Source organism: Rhinolophus hipposideros (genome assembly GCF_964194185.1).
Source record: "Rhinolophus hipposideros genome assembly, chromosome: 19".
NCBI lineage: Eukaryota > Metazoa > Chordata > Mammalia > Chiroptera > Rhinolophidae > Rhinolophus > Rhinolophus hipposideros.
In genome coordinates this window covers 3889485-3908205 of record NC_138065.1, presented here as the reverse complement: position 1 = coordinate 3908205, position 18721 = coordinate 3889485, and the positions used below count along the sequence as shown (strand labels likewise).

Genomic DNA, 18721 nt, shown 5'->3' with positions numbered 1-18721 from the left:
CCATCAACATGTGAGCTGCCACTTGATTGTCTTGGAAGAAACTGCTGCTGAGTTTCCTCCTGCTTGGTCTAAAGTAAGGGGATCACTGTCATCCCTTCCTGTTTCTTCTGTCCCATTTTATCACTGAGGCCTCTCCTGCGCCAACGAGATGTTAGTGAACATCAGCAGCCGACAGCACTGCCCCACCTTCTTACCCTTCCCAATATTTTTGAAGCCAATATGAGGCCTGAAAAATCGGCGTGTGTACAAGAAACCAGCTAGGAGCTTCCTTTTCTGTCTCAGGTGGCCCCCTACGTTTTCCTGTCAAAGGACCTGGAGAATCCCTGCCCTGAGGTTGTTTTGTTTCCCCCAAAATACCCCTCTGTGGCTCTTTCATCCCCATCATTCAACCTTAATTACCGCCTGCTTCTCTGGAGAAAATGTGGCTGCAGCCTTGCAGGGAAGGGGGACAGCAGTGAGCAGTGACAGACAATAAATGTAGTCCTCAGTGTTTGTGAGAGGGGCTGTCTGAGATCTGGGAGGAAGCCAGGAAGGAGAAGACTTCCTGGTCCACTACCTCCCAGCCCTCACATCCAAGGAGAACCCCCACGTCTCCCTGGGAGATGCCCTTTGGTCTAAAATCCACCTTCCATCTTTCTATTCTGACCGAGAAAGTAGCGAAGCTTTCGTGAGACAGCTGGAGAAATCATAACGTTACGACCAACTCCTGTTGTCTTCCTTACAGACACCGCCTCCCATCTCTGACGCCCCCCCCCCAACACCTGTCTCTATTTACCTGAGGTTTCAGGTGCAGGGTACTTGCTAAGCATCTCGACTGGGTTCCCTTCCTTCCGTCTGAGGCCCTGTTCCTGATCTCTACCGATCGAAGAGACTTTTCTCCCTGAAACTGTCCCCAGATATGTCTCTGGAGGACTTCACGGGCTGCTTCTCTTTGTAACTGTTCTAGTTTGGGGCAGTTTAGGAGAAGGCAGAGTACGGGGTGGAGGTGGGGGTGGCCTGTGGGATTTCCTCGTCTCACGCTCTCAAGAGAACCTCTCAGGCCTGAGACCAGATCGTGGCTGGAAGGTGAGCAAGTTCATGAGCAGGAACATAATGAAGGTGGGTAACAGGTACTTGCCTAGCAGCAAACGGCCCATGTGCTGTGACGTCAAAGGCTACTTCTGTGTGAGTCCTAAAGCAGTTCAGAGACGGGGCTAGGAGCTGGAGGGACCTCAGGGCTCCCGCAGCCCGCCAGCCTGACGGGATCAGGCTACAGACTCCTTCATGCTCCTTGGGGTCTTTGTCTTGGGTCAAAGGTCAGCTAGCTGGTCCTGTGAGCCTAGAGCATCATGGGTTGGGAGTCTGACAAACTGGGTTCCACTCCTGCAGCCATCCCTTAGTAGGTTTGAGTTTCCTGTCTGTCAAATTCTGTCTTGTCTGACAGGGTTGGTGGCAGGTTAAGTGAGGAAATGCACGTTAAGGGCCATCACACAGAGAAATGCTTCATAATGGTGCTGGTAGTTAGATCCCAGTGTCTCCACGGGCCGGGTTCTGGGGCAGCTCAACCACATGAACGAGGAGAGGACTGGGGGTCTGGAATGTGAGGCTACAAGTCCTCAGCCTTCAGAGGGACACGGCTGGTAGGAGGGGCCTGCTGACTTGCCTTCTCCCCTCTGTGCCCAGCTCTGCAGAACATTCCAGAATTAAGCCCCACAGAAGGGCAGAAGAAAAGGGTCACGGAGCCACGATCGAGGCGTAAACCTGCTCAGAGGTGAGGGCTGGCCCTTCCTGACAGTCTTCTCTCCCAAACCTCCCTGTTCACCTCCCCCGCCACACCACACCTCCCGTGGGCACAAACCCTACCCTCCACCTTCCAAGACTTTCATTTGATGCTTTTAAACTTTTTTCTTTATTTAGACAGAAAAGACGGACTCTTTAAAAGTAAAATGCAATAAATAAATAAGTTAAGCATAGAGAACTGTCTGAAACGGACTCCCCAGTCTCCCCTTACCATTCCCGCCCCCACCCATTTCTTTTCCCTAAAACCTCTTCCTAAAGAAAATGATCAGGTAATAAAGCCCTTTATCCCTCCCCACACCCCTCCGCCCAAATACCCAATTACCCCCCCAAAGCAAAGGGAGAAATCAAGAGAGAAAAAAATCCAAGGGAAACATTGTCTAAACTCCCAGAAAGAGAGATGGCAGCGTCCGGGCCTGGCCGGGCTGGATAACGCACGGCTGGTGGTGGTATTTACACGGAGGGGACCAGCAGAGACTGTAAACATTTTTAGGGGTTCGGGGGAGGTCTTTTCCTCATGGAAGGAAGAGGGTCTCTGTGGCTGACTGGTGGAAGGCAGCCCTCAGGGCTCCCCCACACCCTCCTTGGAGGGGGCCCTTGGGGGAGGCAGTGAGTTTTAGGGCTGGGAGCCCAGGGTTCAGGACATCCTACCTCTAGCTGAGGGTGGCAGGGAGCGTGAGAACCAGCTTCTGAGAAACCCCTAAAGCGGGGACGAAGCTGGGACGAGGGTGGGTGGGGAGTGTGTGGGAGCCCAGGCCGCTGGTGGAAGAGGCAAGTGCGAAAGCTGGGCACAGAAGGCAGACACCCAGGAGCCTTCCAGCCTGTTCCTTGCTCCCTCACAAAGGCCAAAAGGGCAGCTGGGAGGAGACAGGCCCTTTGGGAGAGGCGGGCGGTAGGAGTGGGCTGGTGTCCTGTGCCCCCAGGGCCATGAAGCAGCTTTTGCCCCAGAGCCCAATCAAGGCCCAGGGCAGATGTGCAGAGAGGGCTGGGGCCAGTCGTGGGGAGAGGGGTCAGGTGCCCCTTCCTGTGGTGTCTCCAGACCTGTGAAGGAAGGAAACATGGGTGAAGCTGTGGGCAAATCCCAGGTCCCAGGCTCCGGGGGCAGAGGCGGCTGGGGTGGCTGAGGAGGGCAGGTCGTCCAAAAGGCCTCAGTCCGCGGACCCATCCGGCCCCCCAGCCATTTGACAAGGGTCAGGGATGGAGAAGATGGGGAGGGAGGGGGCGGATGACACAAGAAGCCAAAGAGATCAGGAAGGAAATAGTTAAAACAGCCCGTGAGGAAAAGGAAGGCTGGAAGATATGGAGAAAGGGACTAGAGGGGAGAGAGGCAAAGAAATGAGACCACAGACAGGCAGGCAGAGAGAAGTCAGAGAACGGAGACGGTACGTGTCTGGACAGACACCTAGGGAAAGCGAGGGGGACGTGGGCAAAAGGGAGGGCAGAGCAGGCCAAGGGACAGGCCAGGGCTGTGCTTGGGCCTGGGGCCTCTGGGGGAGACCCTGGTTGGGAGTGCTCATTCCTTTTGGGAAAGGAACGAAGGAAGCCAGAGAGAAACGCACAGAACACAGACCACAGTCACCAACCACTGTTAACCAAGCACATCCCGCGAGCTGCCCCCGGCCCTGACCCTGGGCTGGGGGGCGCTTCCCTCCACGGCCCCCTCCCCAAATAACAAACAATTGGCTCCAAAGACAACACGCTCGTTCCATGCGACTTACAGGGGCCCGGAGCAGGGTCCGGGGATGGGGGCTTCGGCCGACAATGGACACGGGCCCTGGGCTGGGGGGCCCCCAGGGTGCGGGGAGTTAAGCAGCCAGGATTGGGGGGAAAGGGGGAGAAACAGAAAACGTGGGTATTGTTCTTGGGTTGTATTTTTCGGGGGGGTTGGTCCAAAGGAGATTAGAGAACATAAAAGGACCCAAAGCTCAGGGCTCTGGGCTGTGCGGTTGCGGTTGCGGGGCGGTGGGCAGGGGGGTGGAGGGCACCTGTTCTGTGGGATTCACAGGCAGACCAGCATTTCAGCCTCCTCTGCCTGCACCAAGGCTGCTCCTGGGATGCCTGAGGCTGGGACTCCCCCAGTTTGTTCTGTACACTCTCTACTGTCCCAGGGGTCCACTGCCACGTAAGAAAGTCACCTGGAGTCCAGGGCACCGAGGACCTGATGTCCCATGTCTTAGAACAGATATTCCAGGAGCCAGTGATTCTGGGACCCTCCAGCCCCCTTAATCCTCAAACCCTATTCCCTTAATTCCACTCCAACCCAACTGAAAACCAGAAAGAAAGAGACACACAGACACATGGACGCTGACCAGACAGACGAGACCAAATACTGGGGAAGATCTGGGGAGTGGACACAGATATGTACACACCCCTCACTTGGCTCTGTGGGGTCATAGGGTGTGTGTGTGTGTGTGTGTGTGTGTGTGTGTGTGTGCGCGCGCGCGCGTGCGTGCATGAGGGTGCGTGCATGCACGTGTATGTGTGAATGGGGTGTGTGAGACTTGGATGGCACAGCTGAGGGAGTGGGCCCTGTCGGGGTAGGGAGGCCTCCCTGAGGGGAAGGGGAGCAGGCCAAGCGAGGGCCCTGGCTGCAGTGTGCGGGGCTGGAGAGCTCACAGGACGGAGGCAGGACCCACCTGGGCACCTCAGTAGGGCCGGTTGGCATCCTTCGGCCGCTTCAGCTGGACTTTGAGGCGCTTCATGCCGATCTGGAAACCGTTCATGGCCTGGATGGCGGCCTGGGCACTGGCTGGATTGTCGAAACTCACAAAGCCTGAGGTGAGAGTGCATAAGGGCGGCCCGCCTCACCTCACTCTCCTGTGTTCCTTGGTTCCCCACCCCACCCTACTGCTTCCAGGTCCCCCAAACGCCAGGAAAGCTGCCAGGAAAGCTGCCCAGCAGGCAGCAGGCACTCAGCCAGCAGTCGTTGATGAATGGGTGGCATGAGTGAGCCCAGCCCACCACTCACACGCTGGGCCCCTCTTCCCGGGGTTCTCTGAGGGGCAGCCCCTCCCTTACCCTGGATCACTCTGAACCTTGGTTGAAAACAGCACCTACAGACCTTAAACGACTTCTGAAGCAGGGGGTGCAAAATTGTTCCCTTTCTGCCCTGAAGGAGACTTGCAGACAAAAACGTGAAGGCAACTGAACCCGACTCCCTAAGCCTTCCTTTTGGGGACTAAACCTTCCCTTCCCGAGCCTCTTGCAGACCTCATGGAGCACGGATCCGATCAGGTCTCGTGGAGAAAAAAAATGAAGCTGCGTTTTTCTGGAGGGAGAGGTGGGCCTGGGCAGCAGCTGGTCTGGGATGTTGAATGCGTACAAAATGTTTTTTTTGGACTGTTGGACAATTTGGGTTCCAAATAACGGGCCCATGGCAACCATAAGTGCATTCCAATGTGTCAGACTGTCCTCATTTGGAGTTTGGCAAAAACGTGCCATCTTTTATCTTTTAGGTCATCATATTCTTACCAAAACACTTGCTCTGATTGGTGGCCCGGTCAACAAAGACTTTGGCTGAGATGACATGGCCAAAGGGTACAAACATCTGAAGGATCTCTGAGTCAGTGAACTCCTGGGGCAGGTGGTAAATGAAGATGTTGCAGCCGTCAGGGCCTGGATGGCAGCAGGGACAGAAGGCACAGCTCGGTGACTGGGGGACAGACGCAAGGAGCCAGGGCCCCTGGGAAAGCAGGTCCTGGGGGAACCCTTGAATCACGGATGGCTCCCAACATGTGGACGGGGCACCAGCCACCTCAGCCCCACTCGCTTTCTTCCCCACCCATGGGGCTAGAGCTGGGCTTGGTGTGGCTGCGTGCGCGTCCCCGCCAGACAAGGGCACCCCTGAGCCTGAAGGGCCGCACCTTCCCGCTGCTGCTGCTGCTGCTGCTGCTGGGGGGGTGGCGGGGGCTGCTGGGCCACCAGGGCAGGGGGCTGCGGGAACGCAGGTGCAACCAGGCTGTAGGCTGCCGGGTAGGCTGCTGGGGTGGGGAGACAGAGAGCTAGCGGGGCTCCCAGACACCCCCGCTTGGCCCTCCCTGCCAGCCCTGCCCCTGACCCAGGCAATGGGGGTGGGAGGGCTGAGAGGTGTCTGAGCCACTCCAGACCCAGCTCGGAGCCTCCTTCCGTTCTGCAGGCTGGGGTCCTCACCTGTGTAGTGCTGCATCCCTGCGTAGGCCTGCTGCAGGGGGTCCACGGGGGCCGCAGGGCTCTGGGCTGGGGAGAGCAGAGGCCGGGCAGGTGGGATGAGAGCCTCGCGTGAGCATGGGTGTGAGAGGAGTGGGTGGACATGCACACAGCAGTGGCAAGAGGGGAGAGCCGGCATTAGCAAGACTGGACTCTGACTGGCTGTGCAACCCTGGCCAAGTGCCTTTGCCTCTCTGTGTCTCAGCTTCCCTACTTATGATCAGGAAAGAACATCCCTGCCCAGGACGACAGAGCAGGAGAAAGGCCTTATAACCAACCCAAGCCTGGAGAAGGATCATGTGTCATGGCTGCCGGTGATGGGAGTGGTGGCCGGGGACAGGGGTGGGCAGCAGAGACCCCCACCTGGGTAGGGATGAACCCCGTTGGGATACAGAGCATCAGGGGCAGGCTGCCCGGCGGGCTGGGTGGGCACCGGGCTGTAACCGTTGACACCCAGGGCAGCGGGGATTGCCGAGACAGGCGTGGCAGCGATGGCAGGAGGGGTGCTGGTTCCTGGGGAGGAGAAAGCAGACAGAAGGCCGCGCACAAATACAGACAACCACTCAGCAGGTGTGCGCGCAGACGGGAGGACTCCAGCTGCTGTCTGACCCCGGGGCCTGCCTCCCCAGCCCGCAGTGGGGTAGCCCCTGACCTGCCCCATGCCCACCAGCACAGCCCTGCGCGGGCCTCACCTGAGGATGGGGTGATGGGAGTGGCTATGAGGCCGTTGGCGTTGATGGCGGCCATGTGCTGCATCTGCACGGCAGCCATGGTGGCCATGGGGCTGAGGTAGGCACTGTGAGCCGCCAGCACGGCCGCCTGCTGCTGCATCAGCTGGGGGCAGGGGGAGAGGACAGTGGGGACAGGCCCCTGCGCCCTGCCCGGCGGCCCGCCCCCCCACCCCTCCCCCACCCCCCACCCCTCCCCCACCCCCCACCCCTCCCCCACCCCCCACCCCTCCCCCACCCCCCACCCCTCCCCCACCCCCCACCCCTCCCCCACCCCCCACCCCTCCCCCACCCCCCTCCCCCACCCCCGGGGCCTTGGGCGGATACGGGCCCGGCCGGCAGGGGGCAGTGCTCACGGCCTGAGTGTAGGCGCCGTAGGCTCCGAACTGGAGGGCGATGGGGCTGAACATGCCCAACTGGGAGGCCACCTGCTGCATCCGGCGGAGGCCTCGCTCCTTCTCCGTGTCCGCGAACTTCACCACCAGGCTGGACGAGGCGCCCTGCGCACGGGGCCCCCCCCACGGCCGTCAGAGGGACAGAGGTGGGTGTCTCCGCGCAGAGCCCGGGCGACCGGGCTCAGGCCCCCCACTCGTGCGTGGCCTGGCCTCTCTGCGAGGGCGGCCGCCATCTCGCCTCTGTCAAATGGGGAGATTTCAATCCCCCCCCCCCCGCACCCCGTGCCAGGCTGTGCAAGAGACTCGGGAAAGCTGAGGAATGTGAAGGCAAGTGCCTGGAAAGGGAAGGGCCCACCGGCAGGCACGGGGCACCCCTGGCCTCCCCGTGTGGACTCAGGAGCCCGACATCGTCCCCAGGGTGGGGCCGCCACACAGAAGCTCTAATCCCCGGCGGGGCTTGCCCTGCGGCTCCCCCACACCCCGGGCCTCACTCTCGGGGTGCAGCCTCCCATTTTAATACCAGCTGGCACCAAACAACCAAACGGGAACATTTGCGAGGACGGTTGTAGAGCCTAGAATCTGTCCCCAGTTCCCTGTCCCCAGCGGCCATCCCTGCTGAGCACTGCCCAGCCGCTGCCGGGGGACGTCTGCAGCCAGCTAGCTCGGGTTTAGGGGTTTGCTCCGCTGGGAAGCCCCCCATGAGTGCAGTTGACCTGCTGCCCATGGGCGGAGGGCATGTGGGGCCTCCGAGCAAGTGTCCTGATGCCCAGCCAGTGGGGGGGGGCTGGGGGAAGGTGGGAGAAGAGGTAGGAGATGAAGGAGAGGGCTGAGGGGTGGGGGAGGCCATTTGGACTGAAGGTGAGGGTCCCGCGTGGCGGTAAGAGGTAGGGAGATGCTATTTGAAATGTGAAAGTGTCCCTAAGAGGTTCAGTTCTTCTGCCTGAGAAGTCTTTCCGAATCAATTCAAAGACCCTGTCCGGCATGGACTGGCCCCTCTGAGCCAGGGCCTGGCAGTGGGCCAGGCGGGGCTGGACGGGCGGAAGGAAGGCGGGGACGGGCTCACCGGCAGGGTCCGGCTGCTGTGAAGGGTGTTGATGGCCGCCTGGGCCTCGGCGTGCGTCTGGAACTTCACGAAGGCGCAGCCTAGAGTGTGCAAGAGGGAAAGGGAAAGGGTGAGTGCTCAGCCTCCAGGCCTCCACAGTCGTTGTGCCCCCCCCTCCAGGAACCAGTGGGGCAGGGACAGGAGGGCCTGGGTGGGGGAGGGGTGGGGGCTACCTTTGCTGGTGCCATCGGGGCCCCGCAGCACAGTGCACTCGTCTATGGTCCCAAAGGGCTCGAACATCTTCCGGACGTCCTCATCTGTCTGCTGCTTCCCTAGCATCCCCACGAAGAGCTTCCGGTCTTCTGGGGGACAGACCACCAGAGAAAGGCCAGGGTCAGGGCCTTCTGGCAGCTTTCCAGCTCTGGCCCAGCTTGGGACAGGCAGGAAGCCCTCCCTCCACCTTCCGCTCTTCCCTGGAGCTCCAGTCGATCCCCTCACCCTGGGGACCAGTGGCTCTAGGGTGTGAAAGGTGGGATGGTTGAGGGATGGGTACAGTTGCATAGAGTGCTCATCCCCGTTCTGAAGGACTTGCGTGCCATCCGGGCCTCAGTCCTGCCGTCTCTGTGATGGGCTGGCACATGTCCCCTCTGGCCACGCTGACTCCTATGCCCACCTGCACTGGGAACCCTTCAGAATTCTGACTTTCTTCCTCAAGAAAGGCTGCCTACCCCTCAGCTACTCCAAGCTCTGGGCCTGCGGGCTGAGGGACAGGGACTGGGTCCAAAGGCACAGAACCTACCTCCTCGGCTCTCGCTGTCGGCTGGCTTGACCTGGATCGGCCTGTTCATCTAAAGGAGAGAAGAGAAGGCAACTGCTGGGGACCTCCTCTGAACAGCCAGGAGCCCTCCGCAGGCCAGGAGGCCAGAGGGAGCGAGCCCCAGGCCCGGGAGGTTCCCCAGCCCCCTGAGTCGCTGATGGGAAGGCAACCCTGGGGCCTGATCTTGTCCAGGATTAGACCGGAGGGGATTAGAGGCCGGAGGAAGGGCAGGATGTAGACGATGCTCGTGGGGCATGGTGCCAGGCTCAGGTGGGGCCCCAGACGACTGGGCCAGGGACCACTACTGCTGTCCTTAGGGGAGAATGAGGCTGCCCAAGGCCCCAGGTCCTGACAGAGCCCAGCCAAGGGGCTGTTCAACAAGAGCTGTCCCCGTCCTACACCGCAGGCGCCACAGTGGCCACCCATCAAGGAGCCCCAAGGAAGACTCTAGACTGAGGGAGCCCCACAGATGCCCCGACTTCCTTCTGACCCCTAGAGGTGTGTCTGCCTCTCTTTCTGCCCCCGACACCCCTTGACCCTAGGGGGAAGGCACTCGGGCAGCACAAAGGGAGCAGATGCCCAGTCTCCGTGGCAACGGGAGAATGCATGCGCGCCATGGCAACCGCCCACTCAGCCTGATTTATCCGTCCCCGTCGCCCTGGCGACCGTGGTGACGTCATCACTTTTGCTGCTCCACACACCCGAGAAGGAGTGGGGAGGGGGGGTGGGAACAGGGTATGGGGGTGTGTGGAGGATTTGGTGGGGGGCTGGGAGGTGGGGGAGGGGCCCAGGAGAGCCTCTTGATTCTGGAGGTAGGGTGCTGAGCAGGCCCTGCAGGGGCCATGCTGTCCCTTCTCTTGCCTTCTTCCCCATGATCAAACCCTTGGTGTCTCACATCCAAGACAGCTCTAAAAGGGTTGCTGTCCCGTGCTGGCCAGCCTCCCTGCCCTCCAGAGCTCTCCCCTCTCTCCTTCTCCTGCAGTGTCTCCCTTTGTTTAGCCTCCAGTGGAAATGCAGACACCCCAGTTCCTCTCCCCATGCTCTCGCCTGTCTTCCGGCGAGAGGACTTGGGAATGACTCCTGCAGGTTGATTTCCTTAACCAGAAGGGGAGCCTCGTAGGAACTGGAGAAGGAAGGGAAGGACTCAGTATTTCCTGTCTGAAAATATTTTGCTGCTGAAGACTTTGACCCCTGGGGATACAACTGGTCACCCCACTCATCTGATGGCAGGGCAGTCCTAGTTCCAGTGACAAAAATAAATAAATTCACAGAAGAAAGCATTCATCTGCATTCTGAGGATGGGGCTAAAGTTACCCTCAGGCAAAGCATTGGACATTCAGGATTGGCCTTGCAAATCACTAGCTGAGTGACCTTGGAAAAGTCATTTCTTTCGTCTGGGCCTCAGCTTCCTTATCTGTGAAATGGCTGGATCAGGCCTCTTGAGCCAGGTCTCCTCAGCTCTCGTATTCTAGCAGGGAGAGCTGTGTGTCACCACGCAGCACAGAGAAGGGCAGAACTGATAGTTGCCCCGCCCCCTCTCACATTGGACCCTCCTCCCTAGCTGGTGTCACACTGTGCCAGTCTGGCTGGACTCTGCTGGCTTGTGATTCCCAACCACGATCAAATCTAGCCCCACCTCAACCAATACTCCTCCCCTGCCCACCCCCACCTCTGGATGTGAGAGCAGCTGGTGGGGGAACCAGTTACACAAATCCTCTGGCCAAGCTCCCCCAGCTTTATCCACCACCATATCCACCACCTTTATCCACCACCAATCTGGGATTATCCCATCTGAGGTCCAATCTCCTCAGGAGTGGGTGTGTGGGTGTGTGGGGGGAGGAGTGTATGAAGGGGTGGGGGGCAGGGTGCTCAGGCTCTGGTCTTTCACCCTCCTTTCCTGTACTCTGACCCAAGCAATCAGGGAATACCCCCACAGACACCTTAGCAGACACACATGGGGGAGAGAGAGAGAAAGAACGAATCAGAACCAGGGGCCCAGTGGCAGTGTCGGGGTAATTCTCATGCTTGCCACTGACCCCTTCCCAGCAGGCCCCTGGGGACTTGCTGTTCTAGTTGGGGTGGGGAACCTGGGCCCCAGAGAGAAAGGATGCCATCCTTCCCTGCACAGACTCCCAGGCACAAAAATAGCACATTAATAAATACCCACAGCTGATAAAGATTCACATAGACACACAAATGTACAGCCCACACTGATGGAAGGGTCCCCCACACTCCCTCCCAGACAGCCTCCCTCGGGGGGCCCCAGTGCCCATTGCCAGCCTTCTCCTCTTGGCCTGGCACTTCCTGTGGGAAGCTCAGTCTTTGTTAGCTTGGCTGGGACACACCTGCCCCCTCCCCTGAGTCCAGCTGGGCCCTGTTTACCTGGCAACCCAGCCCCGGGTGCCTCTCTTCCCTAGCTACCACCTGCTAAGTGATAAGGCCTCCTGAGGACCTCCCAAAGAAAAAGGGGCTTTTTGTACTCCACCCAAGTGACACTGAGACCCCCAATCAACATGGTCACTTAGAAGGCCCTCGTCCTCCTCACCAATAGCGAAGACCCCACTTCCAAGAAGAACTCATCTAATTCTCCTGAGGGCACAGGCCTGATGCCCTGCCACTCTTGGCTCCAGACATGTGCCCAGTGTCCCAGGCCACACACAGGTCCTCCCCATGGGGCTAGCAGAAGCTGATGGGGCCCATGTCCCCAGAGTGGGGTTTTGGCCCAAGTAAAGGGGGAAGGGCAGGCGAGGGAGAGGGAGTCTCTCTCATCACCACCACCTCCAGGAGGTCACACCCTGGTGGCAGGAAGAATCCAGGGACCTGTGGCAGAGCCACTCCTGGGTACTCTTAGTGGAGAGAAAAGGAAATGGGGCTCAGGTCCAGCCCCCTTTCTTTCTCTCTGCAGCCTGAAGCGTCACCTTAATATGATGGCACCTTCCAGATTCTGGGGTGACAAAGATGGGGAGAAAGGAAAACTAAATGATGCTGTTAAAAAAGAACCCGCAGTGGGAGGGCCTGGGGATTAGACGGCAGGAAGAACTTCCCGACACAATTGTGCAAGAGCTGGCACACTGTGCACACACATACACACTCAACTGCCTGAGGGGAAACAATGCTGCCAGGACGGCAGGGGGCAGAGAGGAGACCTGGGGACACAAAGGGGCAGGCAGAGCTTGGTCGCAGACATCTGCTCCCTACAATGACCTAGCTTCCAGCTAGGGACCCCCAGTGGAGGACAGAACCCCCCATTTCCTACTAGAGGCACTGTCAGGCCCTTCTGCATTCTGTCCTCTGGGGCAAGAGCCAAAGTGGAGAACTCAGCGTCTCCTGGGAGCTCAGGGACAGGGCCAGGTGATCATTAACCAGGTGAGGCTTCTCCCTCACCTCCCAGCCTGAGCCTTATTTCCTCTGGAAGGGGAGGCAGTGCCTTGCCACACCCAGGACAGAGCCCTGTCTGAGCCATGCAGGCAGCTGGAGGGGCACAGACCCAGGGCTGATGCCCCCAGCTGGCACAGATGGCCCTAGGGCTCCTGTCCACCCCCAGGCTCCAGCGTCCCTTCCTCTCACTACCTTCTCTCTCACCCTCTGGTGTGTGCAGGGGCTCAGAGATGGGGAGTCGTCAGAAACAGAGAAAAAGCAATGGAGCGAAAACTTGATTTGCCAGGGGCCTCCAGGGAGAAAAAGGGAAAGGAAGGAAAGTTGCGAAGGGACTGACTGGAACCAGGCTTCCCAGGGATGTGCGTGCCCACACCCACACACCTGGCCTGTCAGGTGCCCCACGTGCACGTGCACACGTGCTCCTGGAATCCCAAGCCTGCTCACACATGTGCATGGACCTGAACTGTGAGCAATGACTATCCTGGGCTGCCTTGCCCGGGGGTCAGATAGTGGGTGACAGCCGTCAATTTGCTTTCCTAGTGGTACTCAAGGGTTGGGGGCCTCAGAGAGGGTGGGTCACAGACACGCGGGGGGTTGGAAGTTGGGAGTGGTTGAAGCACTTCTAATTTTCCTCGATCCCCCACCTTCTTTCCCCTCCATTTAGTTTGTGTCCCTCCCAGGAAGCAATGGAGAATCAGCTTCACTCTCCATTTCCCACATGGGGGGTGGAGTAGAGGCTGGGACAGCTGTGTCCCCAGCACCCAGACAGTCTTAGCCAATGTTTGCTGAAGGGATGGACGCAGTGACCTCTCAGGAAGTACTTCCTGCAGTTCACTGTGCTGGAGACTCTAGAAGCAGAGAGAGCAAAAGCGAATGGCACGTCTTTCCCCCCAAGGTTGAGTAACGGGAAGAGGGGGGCAGGGGACTGAATTCTCTGGACCTGCCCCTGCCAGCCCAGGCCGGGGGAAATCTGCTGGCTGAGAGGAACAGACAAAGAGCTCTGGCCTTGCAGGAGCGAGGCCACCCTTGGTGGGTCGAGCCTGGCCCTCCACACCGCCGTCCCCTGCCCATGCTTGCCCCTCGGGCTTTCTCCCAGCCCAGGCCCACCCAGCCCTGCTTCACCCTGATGCCCTGTGGCCCTGTTCCCATAGCTTTTCCTGGGAGACAGGAGGTGAGCCTGTCCAGGCTCAGAAGCCAGCACATGGATGCCAGGGCAGCAGGCCCCAGCGGCCTGTCTCAGGCAGCAGGCACCCCTCCCCCAGCTCACAGCCAGACTTCCTCCCCAGAGCCACAAAAGACAGCCTGGGGGCCTCCTGCTCACCGTGCCCCACGCTTGGTGTCCAAAGTCTTCTCCCCTCACCTCCCAGTCAACTAGGTTCTCCCTCTAAGTGTCGCCCCACGGGCAGGTTGGGAAGTGGGGAAGGGGCTGCATCTGTTCCTCGCAAAGGTTACATTTACTCCACTAATCGCTTCTCTCCAGGTGAGAAGAGAGGCACGCATCTACAGCAAGAAAGAGGAGTGCGAGGAGAGAGGGACGCCTGGGGAGGAGCGGAGGTGGAAGCTACTCAGTGTCTTGGGAAGGCGGTGAGCCCCCTGCCCCTGCGAAGGCCCTTCTCAGCCCCCTGGCCCTGGGAAGGCCGGGACTCACCCCCGGAAGCGTCTTCTGTTCGTGCAGGGCGCTCTGGGCCTTCAGGGCTGAATCGCGGGCACAGTATGTCAGGAAGGCACATCCTGAGGAGGGCAGGGGCGGAGAGACCCGGTGGGGGGTGAGTCCCTGGTGTTCCTAAAAGGCTCCCCCCCAGGAGATGGAGGCCTGGGAACCTCGTCCAGTCTTGCCACCTTCTGCCTGCTGGAGTGGGGAGGTGTCGGAGAGGGGACAGACATTCCGCCCAGGGATCTCCGGGCTGATGGACGTGGGGCCAGACCCAGAGTCCAGGAGGCTTAAATGGTGGTGGGGATGGGAGAGGGGGAGCACGGGGGCTGTTGGGAGATGGGGCTTTGTGTGGGGGGAGGACAGGGGCATGTGATGGCCAGACAAGGACGTGGAGTGTGGTATTTCTCTCTTCCTCAGCTGATCTCCTTTCCTCTTCCTCTTTCGCCTCCACCTCCCTCCATCTTGGTCATCGTCACCCTTCTCCTCTCCCATTTTCCCTCTTTCCTCATCTCTCTCCAACTCCCTGGGAGGCAGGTGGAATAGAGGAGAAGGAAAGGGAAGAGCAGGAGCCGGAAGCCCCTGGCGGGTGGAGGGGAGGCAGTGTGGCCCTCTGACCCCCAGTGCCTGGAGCTCTCCAAGTCCTGCCTGGGCCCGGCCGGCTTGGCCACACTGCCCTTGGACAGGTCTGGGGCACGGCCTCTCCTGGCCTCCAGCCCTCCTAACTTTCGAGTCCCCCACACTTCCCAGCTCTTCACCAGCCTCAGTCCTTCCTACCCTGCCCGGGTCCCTCTCCTTAGGCCGGGAGCTGCCCTGCCCCGTCCACGTCCACTCTTTCCGGGTCAAGTGCCTGACCCTGTGTCCCGACCTCCATCCCAACAGTATCTGAGACTCTACGACTCTGTCCTGCACACACACACACACCCCTGCCCAGCTCTCTGGTTCCTCCGTCCTCCCTCCAGTTCATCCACGACGACACCCCCTCATCTCTGGGATCCACCTCTCTGCAGCCCCTTGACAACTCTTGCCCCCAAAAGGCAGTCCTCACTCAGTCCTCACTCCGGGTCCCCTGGTCACCCTGGCTGAGCTCCCTTCTAGCTCCCCCAGCCACACTCCCCAGCCCAGAAACTCTTGCTTCTGGCCACTCCGCCCCTCCAGCCTGGCCTGACCCCTCCTCCCAGCCCCGGCCTTCCAGCCCGCTCCCCGGACTCCCTCCAGCCTGGCCTGACCCCTCACCCTTGTGCAGCCCGGTGTACTTGTCCTTGATGACTGTCAGCTCGAAGATCCGACCAAACTGTTCGAAGATGGGCTTCAGGTCCTTTTCCTCCAGATGCCTTGGGATCTGCCCCACAAACAGCTTGATGGCATCCGGCTCCTTCATTGGGGCGGCCCAGGAGGAGGGGCCGAGGGGAGTAGGGAGAGGCCCGAAGGCCAGGGGGAGCTGCCCAGCAAGGAGGCCAATGGTGGGGGCCGGGGCCCAGCGGGGGCTGGCTTTCCCTTGGGCCCCCAACCACAGGCTGAGCAGAGGAGCAGCTCTCCACACAAAGGAGGCCAGGGAGTTGAGGGCTAGGGGTCAGGGGTCTAGGCAGACACTGTCATGCCACCAGGGGGCATAGCCCAAACAAACGCTCTCCTCCCGGAGATTTGGCAAATAGCCCAGGATGGGGGTCAGTGTGGCCAAGACCTAGAGGGTAGGATGGTAACAGGGGCGCTGGGAACTGGGAGCTGAGATGAGAGCTGGAGGTGGGGGAAAGGGCCTGAGGAGGGCGATGGGGATGGAGGCTGAGGGGTTAGGGGCGTGCTATGGTTGCCAGCACGGGGGTGGGGGGACTCCTGATGTGGGGCAGGTGGAGCTCTCCTTGGCTTCCCTGAGAGGACACCTCCCCTGTGGCTGATGCTTCTGCTGGGTCCGAAGATCCCTGATGCCAGATGCTCGATCTCTGATGGCGGCAGGGTTCCGGGGGTCCCTTCTGCCCTGCCGCCCCCCGTCAGGTCCTCCCCTCAGCCCCCCTCCCACCCCCACCCCGGTCCCCGGGCCTGGGCTGCTGCTGGCTGCTCCCGCTGCTGGGGCTGCCTGCTTTCCCGGTCACCTGGGTCCCGGAGCTCTGCTCTCCGGCCGCGCTCTCCTCAACAAAAACCTCCCCCCTCCACACCCCCCTCCCCACTCCCACCTCCTTTCCCCTGACATCAGTGATGTCAGTCTCAGGGGTGGAATACAAATTCCGTACCCTGGAGAGGGACGCACAATCTAGACACGAGCCACGCCCTCTTTCTATCTCTTTCCTCCCCGACTCCCTTCCCGCCCCCAGAAGAGCAGCTGGTCCTGTTGATAATAACCCTTCCCCCATCTTACTCCCCAGTCACGAGTTGGGCAAGGCTCTAAGATGGAGAATTTATAGAGGAGCCCTAAGGTGGGGTCCATTGTTCCGGGGGCTGGAGCTGTCCCTGGTGCTGGAAGAGAAGACCCAGGAGAGGGGAGCAGGGGGGAGGGAGGAGAGGGGAGCCGGCATCTGGGGAGACCGAGAGTGGGGAGCCAAGGAAAGAAACCAGGGAAAGAAAATGGCATAGGAACAGTTGGGCAGGTTGGGGCGGGTGGGGGTGGAGGGAGGTGCAACCAGGGAGGGAAGCAGGTTGCAGAGCCTGGGAGGAAAGGGCAGAGGGACCCAGAGAGGAAAGATGGAAAGGGGAGAGCGGGGTGAGATGAATGCAGAGAGAGAAATGTGTATTTTTCAGAAAAGGAACCAAGAAAAACTGTATCTTGTTGGCATTTGCAGACGCCCCCTTCTCTCCCTCTGGGGGGTTTGTGTGTATAAGTGCGTGGGCAGGGCAGCGGTGGTGACGGCGGCGCGGGAGCTCTCACTTGTAAGCTCCTTGAAGACCAGCACACGGTTTAATTCAGCATTTTACTTCACAGTTGTCTCGCACAGTGTCTGGCTCATACGTAGTAGGTGCTTAACAGATATTTTTCACATAAACAATTGATGCAAAGAACCTCTGACAAGAGTAGATTCTTGATTCCAAAGCTGTCCAGCCCCTTTTTAGGGCAGAGGAAACCCGATTACTCCTCCCTTTGCTCCCCATCCCACCCCGGGTTCCTTGAGTGGGACTCTGATTGAGTCAGGTAGCAAAGAGGGCTAGGGAAGCATATTCGGGGGCCATTACTCCCCTAAACAACTATGCTTCTCTGGATGACCAGTTTGCTCCATAATCTCAGTGGAACTTGGCCCTTCCATGTGCTGGGCCCACCCCAGGTCTCCCTCAGCGAGTGGAGTGTCTGCTGACATCAAACCTGCTGGGCCGGGCAGCCTTTGCCTGCCAGCACGTGCTTACCCCGGGGGCTAGAAGATCTGTGGAACACTTCACTCCTGTCATCCCCTTCTTCACCCCAGAATGGGGCTGATGCCTCTCCACCGTGGTGCTGGTGTCTCTGAAACAGGTCCCAACTGAACCCCAGCAGCCCCCTCCCCAGCTGTCATGACAGACAGGCTTCTCTTCTGGGAAGGAAGCCATAGCAGTGGTCAGCCTTTAGATGGCATTTAACGGTGTCCCAGGCATTGTTCCCATTACTTGATATTTACTAATGTGTTTAAACCTCAGCACTACCCTATGACATAGGTTCTATCATTATCTCCAAATAAAGATGGGAAACTGAGTCACAGAGATGCAGTGACTTGCCTAAGGTCATGCAGCTAGAAAGAGGTCCAGCTGAGAGTGGAGCTAGGCAGCCTGGCTCCTGCGATCACGTGTTTAACTCCCACATCAAACCCTCCTGGTGGGAATGGGGGAGTGTTTAAGCCTGGCCTTTCTTCTTCCTGTGTCTTCACGGGAGCCCTGGGTGAGAGGTGTCCTTCTTTCTGATGTCTGTTTTTCTACTGCTTGGTTCACGACGACTTCCATCCTCCCTTAGCCTGGATGTCTGTGAAGCCACATTCTGGCGGGTATGTTTGCATGTGTGTGTAGACGTGATTACGCTTCATTGTATGGACACCCAGGTCCTTCCAGTAGGGCCCCTAAGATGAGTGGTGGGGGGAGATGGTAGAGGACCCAGTGATGGGTGATCAGAGCATGTGATGGCAGTGCTAGGGAATCCAGGGTGCCAGCACATCTGGAAAGTAACTTCCCGCTCACCTCCCCACCCCCACTGCTCCTTCTCTTGCCTCTAATTCGATCTTGGTATTTATGGAGATGCTAAACAGAGCACACCCTCTGAGGATGGAGCCTAGGAAGACCCCACGGCCCCCGTTGATCTCATTACTCTGTGTCTTGTCAGCAGATCTGCTGCCCTGCTGCTCATTTAGGCTTGGGGCTAATCATATTAATTGTAATATTAAACATTCACAAAAATGAATTATAATGAACTCCCCTCACTCCTCCTCCTAGTCAGCTGCAGGCAGCATGATGCCTCCAATCCTTCTCCTAGTTTGCGGTCCCCAGCTGAAAGGTTTCGGCCTGAGAGGAGAGGCAGGGTTTGGGGGAGAAGAGGTGTAGGCACTTCTCTGTTTTCCTTCAGATCGTCGGGGGAGGGGAGCCCTGTGAGGTAAAGACTGGGGGAGGGGTCCCCTAGAGGCTCATTCTGAGGAGTCGCTGTCCGGGAGGAAATGAGGATTCAAAGCCCTGGTTCCTCCAAGATACTTTCCCTGCCCGCCGTCCCCAAGCTCACGCTCTGTCTTGTTCCTCTGCACGCTTGCTAAGCTGCCCTACATAAAAAGATTATGGACTTTATAAAGGGGGAGCTCACTCCTGGTTTTG

At 59.2% G+C, this 18721-nt stretch overlaps 1 protein-coding gene across 7 annotated transcripts; it reads right to left on the bottom strand.

Annotated features, from left to right (window-relative positions):
- Positions 1-1867: 1867 nt before the first annotated feature.
- Positions 1868-16110, bottom strand: CELF3 (CUGBP Elav-like family member 3). Of its 7 annotated transcripts, none has more exons than XM_081025295.1 (14): positions 16063-16110; positions 15209-15314; positions 13970-14052; positions 8926-8974; positions 8360-8485; positions 8148-8227; positions 7046-7189; positions 6654-6795; positions 6325-6474; positions 5926-5991; positions 5640-5756; positions 5248-5391; positions 4413-4549; positions 1868-2817 (listed from the first exon to the last, which is right to left on the bottom strand). In XM_081025295.1, exons 4-13 carry the CDS (start codon positions 8972-8974, stop codon positions 4422-4424), a joined length of 1146 nt encoding a protein of 381 aa, XP_080881421.1. In that variant the 5' UTR covers positions 13970-14052; positions 15209-15314; positions 16063-16110; the 3' UTR covers positions 1868-2817; positions 4413-4421. The 7 variants fall into 7 exon arrangements, with proteins under 7 accessions (XP_080881421.1, XP_080881419.1, XP_080881424.1 ...); XM_081025293.1 differs by having other exon boundaries at positions 8360-8488; positions 16063-16109; XM_081025294.1 differs by having other exon boundaries at positions 2063-2817; positions 5640-5753; positions 8360-8488.
- Between the last annotated feature and the right edge of the window lie 2611 nt (positions 16111-18721).